This window comes from Poeciliopsis prolifica, unplaced genomic scaffold, assembly GCF_027474105.1.
Source record: "Poeciliopsis prolifica strain line A6 unplaced genomic scaffold, Auburn_PproV2 SCAFFOLD135, whole genome shotgun sequence".
Lineage (NCBI taxonomy): Eukaryota > Metazoa > Chordata > Actinopteri > Cyprinodontiformes > Poeciliidae > Poeciliopsis > Poeciliopsis prolifica.
Window position 1 is genome coordinate 531,779 of NW_026562510.1, and position 13,939 is coordinate 545,717.

Sequence of the window (13,939 nt, forward strand, 5' to 3'; positions counted from 1 at the left end):
CAAAGGCCTAACCGCTGTAAATAATAAAATGAGCGCTGCCCACAGAGGATAGATGCCGTGCTCATTAGTTTGATGCTCGTGCGCCGGCATGTGGATATTAAAACAGCAGCGCTGAGCTCTTCCTGCTCCTCCTCCTTGTGCATTTTCCCAGAAACACAAACAGACGCACGACACTCTCTCCTGTGCAAAAGGAGAATTAGGAAATGCATGTGCTATTTTTCTTCCCTGTTGTTCTCCCTTACATAACCATGTGAGCACTGAGCGGCTTTGGCAGTGCCACTTCGGCTTTGCGGCGCAGGTGGAAACGGTGCACAAAGGAAGGAGGCAGAAACAACAACTAGTAACACCGGGCCGCTTTGCTTTCCAGTCAGTCAAGGCTTTGAAAGTTTTGTACAAATAAAAACCAGACAAATCTCTTGGAAGTCACCTAATGAGTAAATCTGGCAGTCATGGAATCATGACAAGACTTTCTAAACAAGGTTTCTAAACTAATGTTGTTCCTCACCCCTGCAAATACAACTCATCAGCACCAATCAGGGTTTTTTTTTTTTACCTAAAGGCCTCTGGTGTGTGCAAGGAAGATGAAGAGAGATTAGATTTGTTCATTTTCATAGTTGAACACCAATCTTCAAGAAAGGGAAAGTTAAGAGAGAATTAAAACATCTGGAGGAAGGATGGTCTCATAGTCTAAGGACTTGCACATCCTTCCTAACAGCAGCGTGTTTAAAATGTGCGATTCTGACAGACTCCAGAGAAACAGCGGCGAATGCCAAAACTGAATCAAAAAGTTATTCGCCGTGGTATTAGTTCAAGGCTGTGAACACTTACAGATTTGCTCGTATTTCAAATTCTCCACATATAACATGGCAACATGGCATTTATTCTGTTCACTGTTGAAATGATCCTTCTTCTTTACAAGATTCAGATAATATGCATTAAAATTTATGGCTTTTATGTGGCAAACTGCAAAAACTTTAGAAGGCATTAATCATTCAATATTTGTTGGGATCATTGCTGTATTCTTAATGCCATGCACGCTTTAAAAACCACAACACACCTAGTGCTACCAGACAACATCAGTGGGAAAAAAGAAAAGATTTTCTCAGACAGTTTTTTTTCACACTCGCCTTCAAGTCTCTGTGTCTCTCCCTCTAAGGTCGGGGTGACCTGATCGGCTCCGACTGCCTCACCCAGGAGGAGGTGATTAAGACCAACGCCTGCGTGAAGGCCCTCACTTACTGCGACCTGCAGTACATCAGCCTCAAAGGGCTCCGCGAGGTGCTCTGCCTCTACCCCGACTACGCCCAAAAGTTCATCACTGAGATCCAGCACGACCTCACGTACAACCTGCGAGAGGGACACAGCACCGAGGTACAGCCGCAAGTCGCTGTCAGCAGAAAAATAAAATAAATTAGGACTGCTCTGAGATGATTACCAGCATTTTGATTGGTTAGGGGTGCAGCACAAGCGAGGTAATAGCCACTGAGCTCTTAAGCAAAATATGATGTCGTCAAAATAAGGGCCACATTTCCAATTAAACTCAGAAATGAGAAGTTTTCGGTTGAGGTAAGGATGACTTTCGCTCCTAGAATGGCTTGAGGTCAAATTTCTGGGTTAGAGATTGAAAAATGAATCACAACATCCCACACAGTGTGCAGAGTGGTTATGTGCACAAGCCATTACTCATATCGCTACATCTTGCTTCCGGTAGGGAAGACCTTCCAGTAATCCTTCTTGAGTTTTGATTGAAAGTTTCAAAGACTCTCTCAAAGCTGCTGCTACTTTCTGGTCGGCTCTCAGTCTGATGCTGCACCGTTTTTTGCTGGAACAATGAAGAGTGGCAAGCAAAAAGAAGTGCTTTTTGCAGTTTGTGACAAGTTTGAAGAAAAACTGGTGATGAGCCCAAAAGCAACCTTTTTGGCCTAAATGTAAAGTGCTCTGTGGTGAAACCCGATGGAGGCAGCATCATGCTGTGGGGATAGCATTCAACATAGAAAAAAGGTCTAGCCAAGTTGAAGACTGAGACTGAGGTGAATGGAACGGCCCAGTCAAAGTCCAGATCTAAATCCATTTTATAGAGTTGGTGGAGACATAGCCTCAAAAGACTAGCATAAACAACAAAAGAGGTTTAATTATAAAAAGATTGAAAAACATTACACACTAATAATTTGCAACAAACAGAACCAGAATGAAAAGATTCCCAATAATGTACATTGACTTCTGTGGTCTTTATAACGTGGAGAACCTCGACTTTTGTTTATCTTATTGTTCTTATGACATAAAGCACTTTGCACCGCCTTTCTGCTGAAATGTTCTACACAAATAAACTTGATGAAATCTTCAAGCTAAAACATGCGCTCATCTCCTCAGAAACGCAGGAGAAAAATCATCTTCAGCCAGACAGAGTATAAAATCCCTCAGCATGTTCCACCTCTGCCGAGCAGCTGTCTCCTCGTTCGACACGCTCTCTTGTGTCTCATCAGATGCTGAAACGTCAGAAGATTTGTTTGGAACTGCGAAGACAACCGACTTTCCGGTTACCATTTCATTTGCTCTTTCTGGGTACCGTTCATCCACCTGCTGCTATCAAGAGCTTTTAACAGCCTGCTTTCATTTTAATCAGTAAATTCATAGTGTTTTTTCCACCAGCTAAATTACAGTGATCCAAATTACTCTTAATGCTTTTTTTTTTTTGTTAGCTGATTGTTGATTGCGCCTTAAATCACCGCAGAGATTTCTGCTGTTTTTGCTTTTTGGAGTCACACTTAAATGTTTAAGTTGAATAAATTAAATACTTAATTTAAAAAAGTGATGTGGAGCATTTTTAGCCCACTCCTCTTTCCAGAATGTCAAGCTAATCGTCTCAAATGAATTTCACGGTTAGGATTTGCTTTACTGGCCAGATTAGGTTCACAAATAAAGAATTTGACTTCGTTTTCAAGCGGTCACTGAGTACAGACTTAAAAGCATAAATCAATATAGAGGGACAAAAGCAGCACAAATTCAGAAAATACACACGAGTGGTAGAGTCCAACCACAATTGAAGGTGCTCCAAAACCTTCATTTTTGCATAATCCAAGTGTGCTTTAGATTAAGGTCACAAAATTATAGCTTATATGACTTCAGTCAGGGGTCGAATGAGGTCTGCAGGGTTCATCTGTGACCTCCTGGATCAAATGCTGATGCTCCCTGCAGTAATGTTGGTTGGCCTTCTTCTCCTGGGAAGGTGTTTCACGTTTCATTTGTGAAAAAGAAACAGATTTTCTCACTAATAGTGGCATTTGACGACTCTCCGCTCTTTACATCTAACATCCAGATCCCACTTTTGCCCAACTGGAGATATTTGATCAGCGTTTATTTTTCTACCTCCGCTCGCTATCTTAGACTTTCCTAATCTACAAACTCCTCTTCCTCCATTTTTTTTTTTTTTTTTTTTTTACACAATGCCTTTGCAGTTGAGAAGGATTAGCCATCTGGTCTGTGAGTGTGGGGGTGAGCAGAGGAATCCACGGCTTCTGCTTGAGAGGCCGCCAGCAGATGACAGACCCGAGCTGCGGATTCAGATGCTGGGAATCTAGCATCGGATCTCAGCTGTAGCCTACACATGAATGACCAGCTTCTGTTGGAAACAGCTAGGTCACATTTTCTCTGTGAGTAAACATGTTAATCAGAGCAGTGATTCCAGGGAAGCATCAAGAAAGAGGGAAATGTGCATCCTTAGCTGAAGGATTAAAATATCACCGCATCATGTTCCGAGGTTTATGTTTTCACCTCAGAAGAGCAAGTGCATTCTCAATGAACAGAAATATCACTAAGAAGTGATTTTGCATCTGTGAAACTAATTTGATATGGATTCTTGGCACACAGACTTTGATATTACAGAGGTTGACAGAGTGCTGGTTGTAGAGATATTAATGAAAAGTTGAGTGGAAGGAAAATCTGCGGTAAAAGAAGGTGGATAACCACTTCCAAAATGCTGAAAACGATTCACCAGAAGAGAAACTTCTGTACAATTCATAAACTTAGAGAGATGTTATGTAAGGTATTGGCAGTTTTATTTTGTGTACAGACGATGCTGTTTAATTTCAGAAATCATAATCTCACAGGTGCAACTGCAGTTTTGGATTTGTGGAGCCAGGAGGTAAGCAGGTGGAGAGCAAGAGATGGCTTTAATTAAAAAAAAAAAAAAAAAAAACCTGCACATCGACAGGAGCAGCTCTTATTCTGAAACACTGCCAGCCAGAACAAAGCAACGCTCAGAATGCAAGGATCCGATACAAGAAACTTGAAGTATGAAGTTTTCTGCATGCAAAATGCTTAAAGGGGCTGACATTGCTTTTTTCTGATTAACATAGCAAACGATTTAGTCCATTTGAGGAACATTAATAGACTGTGTGCAAAGTATTGAACTTTCAGCGCTAGAAGGTGGAGACACATCCAGAACTTGAACAAATAAAGCAAATTTTAGATGCACCATTTTGTGCGGCAATTTTAATGAATATAAACCGAGAACATGAACTAGAAGCTTGCAAACCGAGCTGCAGCCACAACCAGCAGCCAGGTGGAGGTTATTCACCCAACTCTTTTCTGCCCTGATGCTCCTTCCACTCATTGCCCGTCTTTATGCCAGCTGAGCTGATCTCCTGACTTCAGCTTCATGTCTGCTTGAGAGTGCGGTCAGTCCTCTAATTTCATTCAAGCTGTGCTACATGAAGCCCGGCTGCATTGAAAATCTTTGTTTTGCGATTTATTTAAAGTATTACGATAAAATCACAACTGCATAACGTTTCATTTGATAAAGTTCAAATGTTATGATCTTAAAATCTGGGTGACAAAAAATTAGAAAAAGGGGAAATTGCCTACAAAGGAGTAAGCATATTACATGCAACATATATTTGCACGTGCAGGGAATTCAGTGGTGCATCCTCAATCGACCACGATGAGAGACTAAAAATAGCGCCGTCAGATGGGTGGGGGAGGGACAGGGTCATCCCTAACTGGATAAAAATAGAGCACCAACCAGATGGAGACAAGATGATAGAACATCAGGAATGAAGGGAAGTGGCAGGGGAGGAAAAGAGGGAGAAACTCGCTATTTGCATTCACATGCCACCACACACAGTCACAGCCGTGTCTTCACCGCGTCTAGATCTATTAGACTCTTCTCCTGAAGGCTTAACCTCACCCCTTCCCCTTACCTCAAGCTTCACCTTGAGATTTAATTATTAACATTATGCCACTGCAGCGGCCACGATGTGACTGTGCAGAGAATCCCACATTACATTTCACAGACCGACACAGCGAAGCCCAGCAGATTAGTCTTTGCACAAAGACGAAAAGTTCATCCTCAGTGTGGAATCCACAACTGCTCCTGGCCATATTTCAGCTCAGAAAAGAAAAGGATGCACGGTGTCTGCATGTCACCGTGCATGATTACCCTCGCAGAATGCATGCGTTTACACCTGAAAACATGCATTATTGTGTTGGCACGCTGCGGTTTAAGATGGCACGTGCTGCTCTCACATAAACAGACACTTGATTCTAAACAGTCCCTTCTTCACTCAGTCACCCCCCTTCCCCCAACTGCTCCTCCAGAGGCAAACCTCTGCTAAAATTAAACCTCTGTGATCTATAAATACCAGTCGGGCATGTGAGCCAAGAACTGGATGGAGAAAACGGCAAACAGAGGATGCGAGAAGGGTAGCAGAGGGAGATGGATAAAGAGTGAAGGGAAGAATGAGAGCTGTGTTTTAATCAGCTTTGAGAGAAAACGTGCACAACCCCCTCCAAAATAAAAAAAAAAACATGTCTGCATGTTGCAACATGCTGACTGCAGGTCTGCTTTAATGCAACTTGTTGGGATTTACAAACTAAACAAGGCCGTTCACATTTCTCATCTTAAGAACTCAAACAATTTCCATGCCTGCTTGATTTTGAATGGAGATGCTTCTTTGCAGTGCTGTCTGTAAGCTGAATGGACATCAGCGCTAATGCTGCTCTTGTGAATGGTTTCGTTTCCTTTCACTTTTACTTTTAGCAACTCAGCTGCACCCCCTCCTGATTAAAAAGGGAAATTACAGCAACCATAATCAGAGACATTAGAGATTTCAAAAATATGAGATCATTACTGTTAAGGAGCAAATAATGAATGAAAAAAACATAACACTGTGTACCAAAGAAAGAGACCGTTTCAGGAAAAACTTACAGTTTAGTGTTTCCGATCTGGCAGTGAGTGTTTAAAATACTTGCAGCCAGTGTCTCTTCCTCGCACTTCTTCGTAGCTCGAGTAGTTTCTATGAAAAGAACAAAGAGTAAACAAATGTAATAACTGCAATGCATCTTGTTATAGCTCTCTCAGCACAATTAAGCATTGTTTTGCATGCAGTGTTTTTGGTTTCTTTATATTAAGTTGGTCATTACTCTTGCTTTTTCATAACTAAACAAAATAGGTTGTCGAACAGCAGCTGTAAGTTGTTAAGAACATGAGAATTCGTTTTAGAACAGAGGACAAGAACATCTCTCCAATTTACGATTTGCTCCATCCAGACAGACAATGAGAGCAACGGAGGCCTTGTGAAGAAACTCCCCTCCATCAAGGAGGACGAAGAGGGGTCCGGGTCTGAGGGGGAACACTCTCCTCTGCCGAAGATCTCTTCCTTGGGGAGGTTGGGCCGAGGTCTCCGCTCTCCACTGCGTTCCCCGCTGCGTTCCCCGCTGCTACCGCCGCGACCTTTCAGGCCGATAAGTGAGCCGGCTCGACCCTCCAGCCTGCAGATCCCTGTGGTGAGCTTCAGCTGCCTGCAGCCGGACCTCAGCCCTCGGTAAGGAGCCGATTAACTTCAATCTCTGTTGAACTTCACCCCGGCGTTGATATGGGTTAATAGGATTCAGTCACCTAGAAATTCTTTCATGAATGTTTTCATTGTACGTTTTAAAAATGCAAAGAATGGGTACCTTTGCATACATCTTACTGTTTTACAGTCGCATCCTGTCTAGCATGGAAATAAACCCATTCATAAACCCCAGAAGACGGATTGTGAATCTAGGCCACTCAGACACACTTCAGGTCTGCAGATATATGGAAGTCTGGCTGGTAATTGTCATGCAGGTGTGTGCTGCTTCTCTCCAACAGTCCATCATCTGCTGTCGCTGAGCACGACCTCTGACCTTCCATCTTTTGACAGCTGGACAATATCTCAGAAAAGCTCTCCTTGTCATGATGCATTTTTAGGCAGGGGCAGGAAGTCTCTGGCTTTGAGATTTTTTTAAAAAAAGTAGAGGCAGATTGTAAGGCTACAATGTTTTCAGGATCCTGAAGTGTTTCTTCTTTTGTAAAGACTTGAGAAGTCTCAGTGGCTTTTTGTTTAACCTGGACTCCACAGTGGCACCGCGCTCTCAGACCACATCAGGAAGCAGGAACGATACTTTTCTGGCCATGACCTGGATGTCATCTGGGAAACTAAGTACATACATGGAATCCATGTCTAATGGTTAGACCAGGTGTGGGCAGTCCTGGTCCTCCAGGGCCAGTGTCCTGCAACTCTTGGATGTCTCCCTGATCCAACACACCTGAAGCCAATAGCTGAATCACCTTCCAAATGCAGTCAGGTTCTGCAGAGTCCTGCTAATGACCTCGATATTTGACTCATGTGTGTTCAAGTCGAGCTACATCTAAAAGATGCAGGAGACTGGCCCTCGAGGATCAGGAGTCCCCACCCCTGGGTTAGACTAAAGTCCAAGGAACAGCTAAGAATCAACTAAATCTTCAAACCCCCAGTCTCTGGTAGAGGAAACTAAATTGAAGAGTTAGTTTCCTTAATCACCTTAATCACCCAGGTGATGAAAATATTAGAGGTTTCTGCACCTCCACCATCAGTTTCAGCCACCGCAGACAAGAAGTATCATTAGCTTATCAACTTCAATTGGATGGCTGCATAGTATCAGCAGAACCAGAGCAGACCCATCATCACTCATCCTCCAAATGGACACAATGTTCTTTTCAGCATAAGCTTCATCTTGAAGCTGATAAGTTTCAGTTTCTTTTTGGCTTATTGATGTAATTGTTAGCAAATTGGAGCAGAGTTTTCTTGTGCTTTTTGGGAAAACAGTGGTGAAAGGCTTGGAGTTCAAGCATAAAATCCTTCAAGCTTTGCCATGTCCTGTGTGTGTTTATTTCTTGATACAAGTCTTTAACAGTCAGCCAGGTGTTTGTAACCAAAGGATTCCTGAGAAATCTTTGTCCAGTTTGTGACCTCTTCTCTGAATGTTTTAGAGAATTATATCACCACATATTTAACGTGTGAAAGAGTGCTCTTATGACTTGGGTAACCAAAGTGAAATTTATTAATGCAGTGAACAAAGACGTCCAAGGCAGGTTAAAATCGAAACATCAGTACCTTCATTCAGAGTGTTTCACCTCCAGTGTGACTCTCCAGAGTCTAGCAGCAGACTAGACTCTTGTGCGGCGCAGAGCCCTGCTTTTAAAGCCACAGGCTCCGCCCACAAAGTCCAATTAAGAAAACAAAACAAAAACTAAGCAATTACTTCTAACGCAAAGAAATTATTAAAGTATACAAAATAACTAATAATAATAAGAAAAAAATAAACTTGTAATCCAAAAAGTACAATAATCAATTTAACAGCAAACACGCGGTAGGTTCTGATGACGTCACCAAATCACGCAACTCGCTCCAGGTGCGCCACAATCTGGAAACAATAAAGCCAGTTGAAAATGAAACCGGGAAAATGTTTGAGACTGAAAATGACAGATCAGCGGGAACACCGCGTGTTCACCCACGATGAACCGCGTCGGTTTTTAGCTGCAACAAACAGTAAGTTAGGGATTGTGTGTGTCAATGCATGTGTAAACTCTTTCATTTTACACATGCATTGTAACTCCTGACGGCTCCTCCGTCACACATGCAACAAAACAAAACAAGCAGTTTTGCAGGTATTCGATGTGTTTTACCCCAAATACAGATTATGGAGCCAATAAAACCATTTATTGCTCCTGAAACTGCATCTTATTTGCAAAACGCCTACTTTATACATAAATTCTGTTTGGGGATTAAATAATTTTATGCACAACTATAAATGCTGCTCATCAGAAATCCCCCAGGACTCGGACACAATGTTTTGCACAGACAATAACGGTGCCACTATTAGCACTGTCACCTTTTTCTGCAAACTGTCTCATTGGCATAAATTGACTGAGGCTATTTCTGCTCTCAGAGGGATGGGCGTTGCTTTTGCAGCCATGAGGAGAAGCTGTTTTGAGTCCGCCATTAGGAGAGGCAGTGGATTAAATCATGAATCAAGTCGAGAGAAAAAATTTTAATTGAAATGTTTGCTGATAGTCTCTGGCTGTGCTTCAATTAGATCTCTAATTAGAACTTTAATAGAGCTCTGTGGGATTGGTTTATTATTACAGCATCTCTACAGCACTAATGACGACCCTCTACTCTCTATCAAGTCTGGTGCTAAATCTAATTAGTGTTTCTTTTTTTCGTCTGCTGTAGAGACTAAGCGTCTTTTTTGCCTTAATAAGGTACATCTCGATTCTAGTCAAATGCAGTGTGTCGTTTGTCTCAAATGATCTGCTGCCCCCATGTGGAACTTCTGTCTTACTGCATCAAAGTTATTTAAATCAAGTTTGAGATGACTCCAGCTCTGTTTTGCTGTGAATCTTCAGGTTTGTGGATGGGATTGAGACTGAAAACCACACCAGCTCGGCTCAGAGGTTTGACTTTTCTCCCAGTGCGACGCAGAGTTTTCTCCCCAGCCCTGACTTGACCACTCCAGGTGACACTTTGCACAAACGTTATTACAAAAAGCAGCAAATGGGTCGATCTGCGTTCAATAACTTCCTGTTTTAACGCACTGTGATGTCCGCCCAGGAGCACAGGATGGAGGCGACACCATGGAGACTATTGAAAAGCTAAAACATGAGGTAAATTTGTTCCCCCATGTAGTAAATTTCTGTGATGCATTTTTACACAAAGAAGCATAGATTTTTACTTTATTTTTAATTCATTCAAGTGTCCAGAAACTTTTAATGAGCAGGTTTGTGTATTCCTCAGGGATGAATGTGATAAACTCCAGTCCTGGAGGGCTGCAGTCCTGCAGTTTTTGGATGTGCCACAGGTACAAAACGCTGGAATGAAATGGCTTAATTACCTCCTCCTTGTGTAGATCAGTTCTCCAGAGCCTTGCTAACGACCTAATTTTATTCAGGTGTGGTTCAGCAAAGCACATCTAAAAGTTGCAGGACTGCAGCCCTCGAGACCCTGCATGTTTCACATATTAGACTCATTTCAAAGTCACACTAAGATCATCTGAGTAAATAGAAAGTGTACTAATTTATTTTCATTTCAAGTGTGCAGATATTTGTACTCGAAACTAGACCAAATATTTGGTAAGATTGTGTTTTTTGTCATGCAGATTAGAATGAAATCCTAATAAATCATACCGTTGCTGTCTGACCTCATTAATTGGCCAGTGATTTTTGCACAAATGCTCAACAACTTGCAGTGTTCCTCCTCCATCTCTCATCTCTTTCCCCAGATGTGCGTCCTCTCACGCCAGGTAACAGCTGTGAGTCAGGAGCTGCAGGAAATGACCCGCCTCCTCAAGCCTCTCTTCCACAATTCGTCCATGCTGCTGATGCCCTGCACTGTGACTCCGCCCCCCAGCGTGTCCCCTCGCTGCTGCTCGCCAGGCCCCACAGTTTTAACCCAACAGCCTCCGGCGGATCCACCGGACAGACAAAACGAAGCTGACCTCCACTCTCCACGGCTGAACACAGGCGCCGAATTCCAGGGGCAGTTTGATCCCCTCCGTTGCTCCCTAATCATCTCCCCTCCCCCGACCTCCCAGCAGACCCACCCCGATCCCCCGCTCTCTCATCGCTCAGCTCCCCCTTCGCTCAACAGCTCCCCCTCATGAGCACGCCGCTGTGTCGCACCCCTGCCTTTCATCCTCTATCCCCTCTCTCCCATCGGTCACCACTCCCCTCCTGGTAGATTTATCAGAACCTGGCACCAAGCTGCAGACCCTGACCCTCCCAGCAGGAGCCCACTCACACATCCAGCCCTTTCTCCAAACCTCCAGCATGGCGACAACAAACTCCAGATGCCCATCCTGAACCTGCATGACGTGCAGCTCAGCTTCGTCGATGAGGGACGGCCATCAGTGTGACGGGACTTTAAATCAGATCTGAAGCGACACGACTTACTGCATGATGAACAGTCTGCCTGAAGTTTGCCATGTTACCGTGTAAATATGTTTTTCTCATGAGCACTCTGTATGAAAATCTGATAATAAACTTGCCAAGCAGTTTTACTTCATTCGTTTGGCACTTCACTGATTTTAGAAACAAATTAGGGGAATTCTGGGAATCTGAGAAAGTAAAGGTTGTTCCCTCCCTCAGGTTTGAATTATTAACTTTACAGATGCTCCTCTTTGTTAAGTTTGGGCTTTCAATGATTTATTTTAACTATTTTTGTCTGGAATGGTGTCACTACGACTGCCTGATGGTGCAGTTCAGCAAGTAGAATCTGAATGTGAACTGGATTCAAAACCAGAAATAGGTGCTCAAGTTTGAGTTTTGACATTTATAGCTATTGTTTTAAAATCCCCTGATGGTCAAAACAATGGACAAAGGCTTCAAAAAAGTTGCAACCAGCATTTTAAATACACTGAATAGGACAAATAAAACTTTTTTGTTCCTTATTCCCATGACAAATTGTCATACTAGACTTTTGTTTGTCTTAATTTAGTTTGAATTCCCAATTATTTTTTTTTTATATTTATGTGCCAACGGCTTAACCAGAAGAAAATAAAGTTTTCAAACAAAAACTTATAAATCTGGTAAAGACTGCAGGACTTAAGTGGCACACACTTACACAACTATGCATTGAAATTCTGCAGTATTCTAATCAGATATTTAATCCTTCAAACTGAAATGTTTTTTTTTTAAGCTGCAGAGTCACACAAGGATTGTTGTTTTGTGGTCTCCTTTGATATATATTCACATGTGTATATGTAAAGTCTCATTTTGGCCTCTTTTAAGCCATCTGAGCCCTCTATAATTGAGACGAGTGCTTTGTCATGGGAACCAGATCCAAAATATGACTCCGTGGTTCCACTGCTGCTTGTGTTCCCCCACCCCGGAGAGAAGATGAGGAATTACTCCCAAAAAAAAATAAAGAAAAAAGAAGTTCAACCACTGACCAATGGAAACCTCAGACTCTTAGATGACTGTACACCATTCAAACAAAAAGAGGTTCTCTGTTGTCTTGGATTTCTCATGCAGTGGGAAGGAAAAAAGAAATCAACCTGCCAGCTGTCTGCGCGCTGACTAAAACGTAACATCAACAGACGCCTCAAACGATGATTTTCCTGTTTAAATTTATGCTTAGATTGAAAAAAAGAGAGGAACAAAATAACAGTTGCTTTAAATTAAGTCAGATAAGTGGAACACAAAACAATCAAAATATGCTGCAAAACATATTTATATCGTTTCTGTTTTTAACTTAATAAATTGTGTTCTGGAAATATAAGAATATGAGGAAATTTTTAATTTAAAAAAATGAGAAGTTACCACAGTCGCCACAGTGAGGCAGCATTTCTATTTCTACCATCTGTGGAGGCCACTTGGTGCTGCTGCAGGCTGGGATCCTGTTGAGGTTTCCTGGTGGATGAACATTTGTTGGAGAAAAAACTATAACTATTTTTATTAGAGCTGCAACAGCAAACAGGAAAACTCTCTATTTTTGAGTCAAAAAAATGATTTGAGGTTATAACAGATGGGTTTCATTGCACATCTAGTTTATTGTGTCTCGTTTTTTTCCCATGGTTATTTGCAATCTGTTTGCATTTGCTTCTGTACGTGTGGCATGATAAACTACAGTGGATCAATGCACTGATCCATCATCAGTGATTGTGGAAACTTCACACTGGTCTCCATCCAACTTGGATTCTGCATCTGTCCAGTGTTTATCCGGGCTCTGGGACATACATATTTTAGGTGAAATTAAATCTGAAAAGAGAAAAAGAGCTTTTTCATCTTAACCTCAAGTAAATGCTTCTAATCTGCAGTCCCTGTTGGCCACTCTACGTTTTTGTCCCATAGTTTTTCCTGCCACCAAACTTTTCATTCATCAGCTACATACAGCATTGCATAAAGTTTCTTCAACATCTCCAGCCAAAAAATAAGCTATTTTCCAATTAACTGTACTACTGTAATCAAGATCTATACTTCCATCTGAGATATTAACCCTATTTGTCTATTTTTAAATATGATACAATAAATAAAAGTAATAATGTTTTTCAGATTTTTCTTTTTATCTACATAGTTACTGACTATTAGCTTTGCTGACTTGTTATTGATTATCAATAATTTTCCTTAGTATCAGGACCAACTTTGAACAGCTAGGTACACAACAATCCCCCCATGTATATACAATGCTATCTTCTTATCTCTAATGCATCTTTTTACTTAAAAATTGCTTCAACAACATGTGATCTAAATCAACTGGAGGAATAGCCTAAATGATTTACTGTGGCACCGTAATGCAACCAGAGCCACACGTCCTCAGTGTGCAGCCAGTACAGCACACACACACGAAATAATAAAAATAAAAACAATCTTAATGTGTTATGTCAATTTTGTAGAGGAACATTACAGTTATAAAGATATAAAAATGGGAGTTCACTTTTCTGATTGTTTTAAGCGCTTGCTCCTGAGTTCAAACACAGCGTGTAAGTTAGGTAACATAAACACAATCAGGAGAGCCTGATGATGAACAACATGACTCTGCTGAAGCAGGATAAGACCCTGGCTTACTTTCATTCAAGCCTTGGGAAGCCACTGCAAAGCCTACATGATGCTGAGTGACTTGCAGTGGAATGTCAAACACGTTTAAGATGATGCTGCACA

The 13,939-nt window shown here is 41.8% G+C and overlaps 1 protein-coding gene across 1 annotated transcript in view; it reads left to right on the top strand.

The window, feature by feature from the left end:
- The window catches only part of LOC129355440 (potassium voltage-gated channel subfamily H member 8-like), a 28,301-nt gene extending 16,961 nt beyond the window's left edge, over nt 1–11,340 (top strand). The window contains 7 exon segments of the mRNA XM_055025024.1: nt 1,157–1,371; nt 6,547–6,821; nt 9,692–9,801; nt 9,897–9,949; nt 10,564–10,935; nt 10,937–11,123; nt 11,126–11,340. Coding sequence (XP_054880999.1) covers nt 1,157–1,371; nt 6,547–6,821; nt 9,692–9,801; nt 9,897–9,949; nt 10,564–10,935; nt 10,937–11,123; nt 11,126–11,196 — 1,283 coding nt within the window. The 3' untranslated portion in view covers nt 11,197–11,340.
- The last annotated feature ends 2,599 nt before the right edge of the window (nt 11,341–13,939 follow it).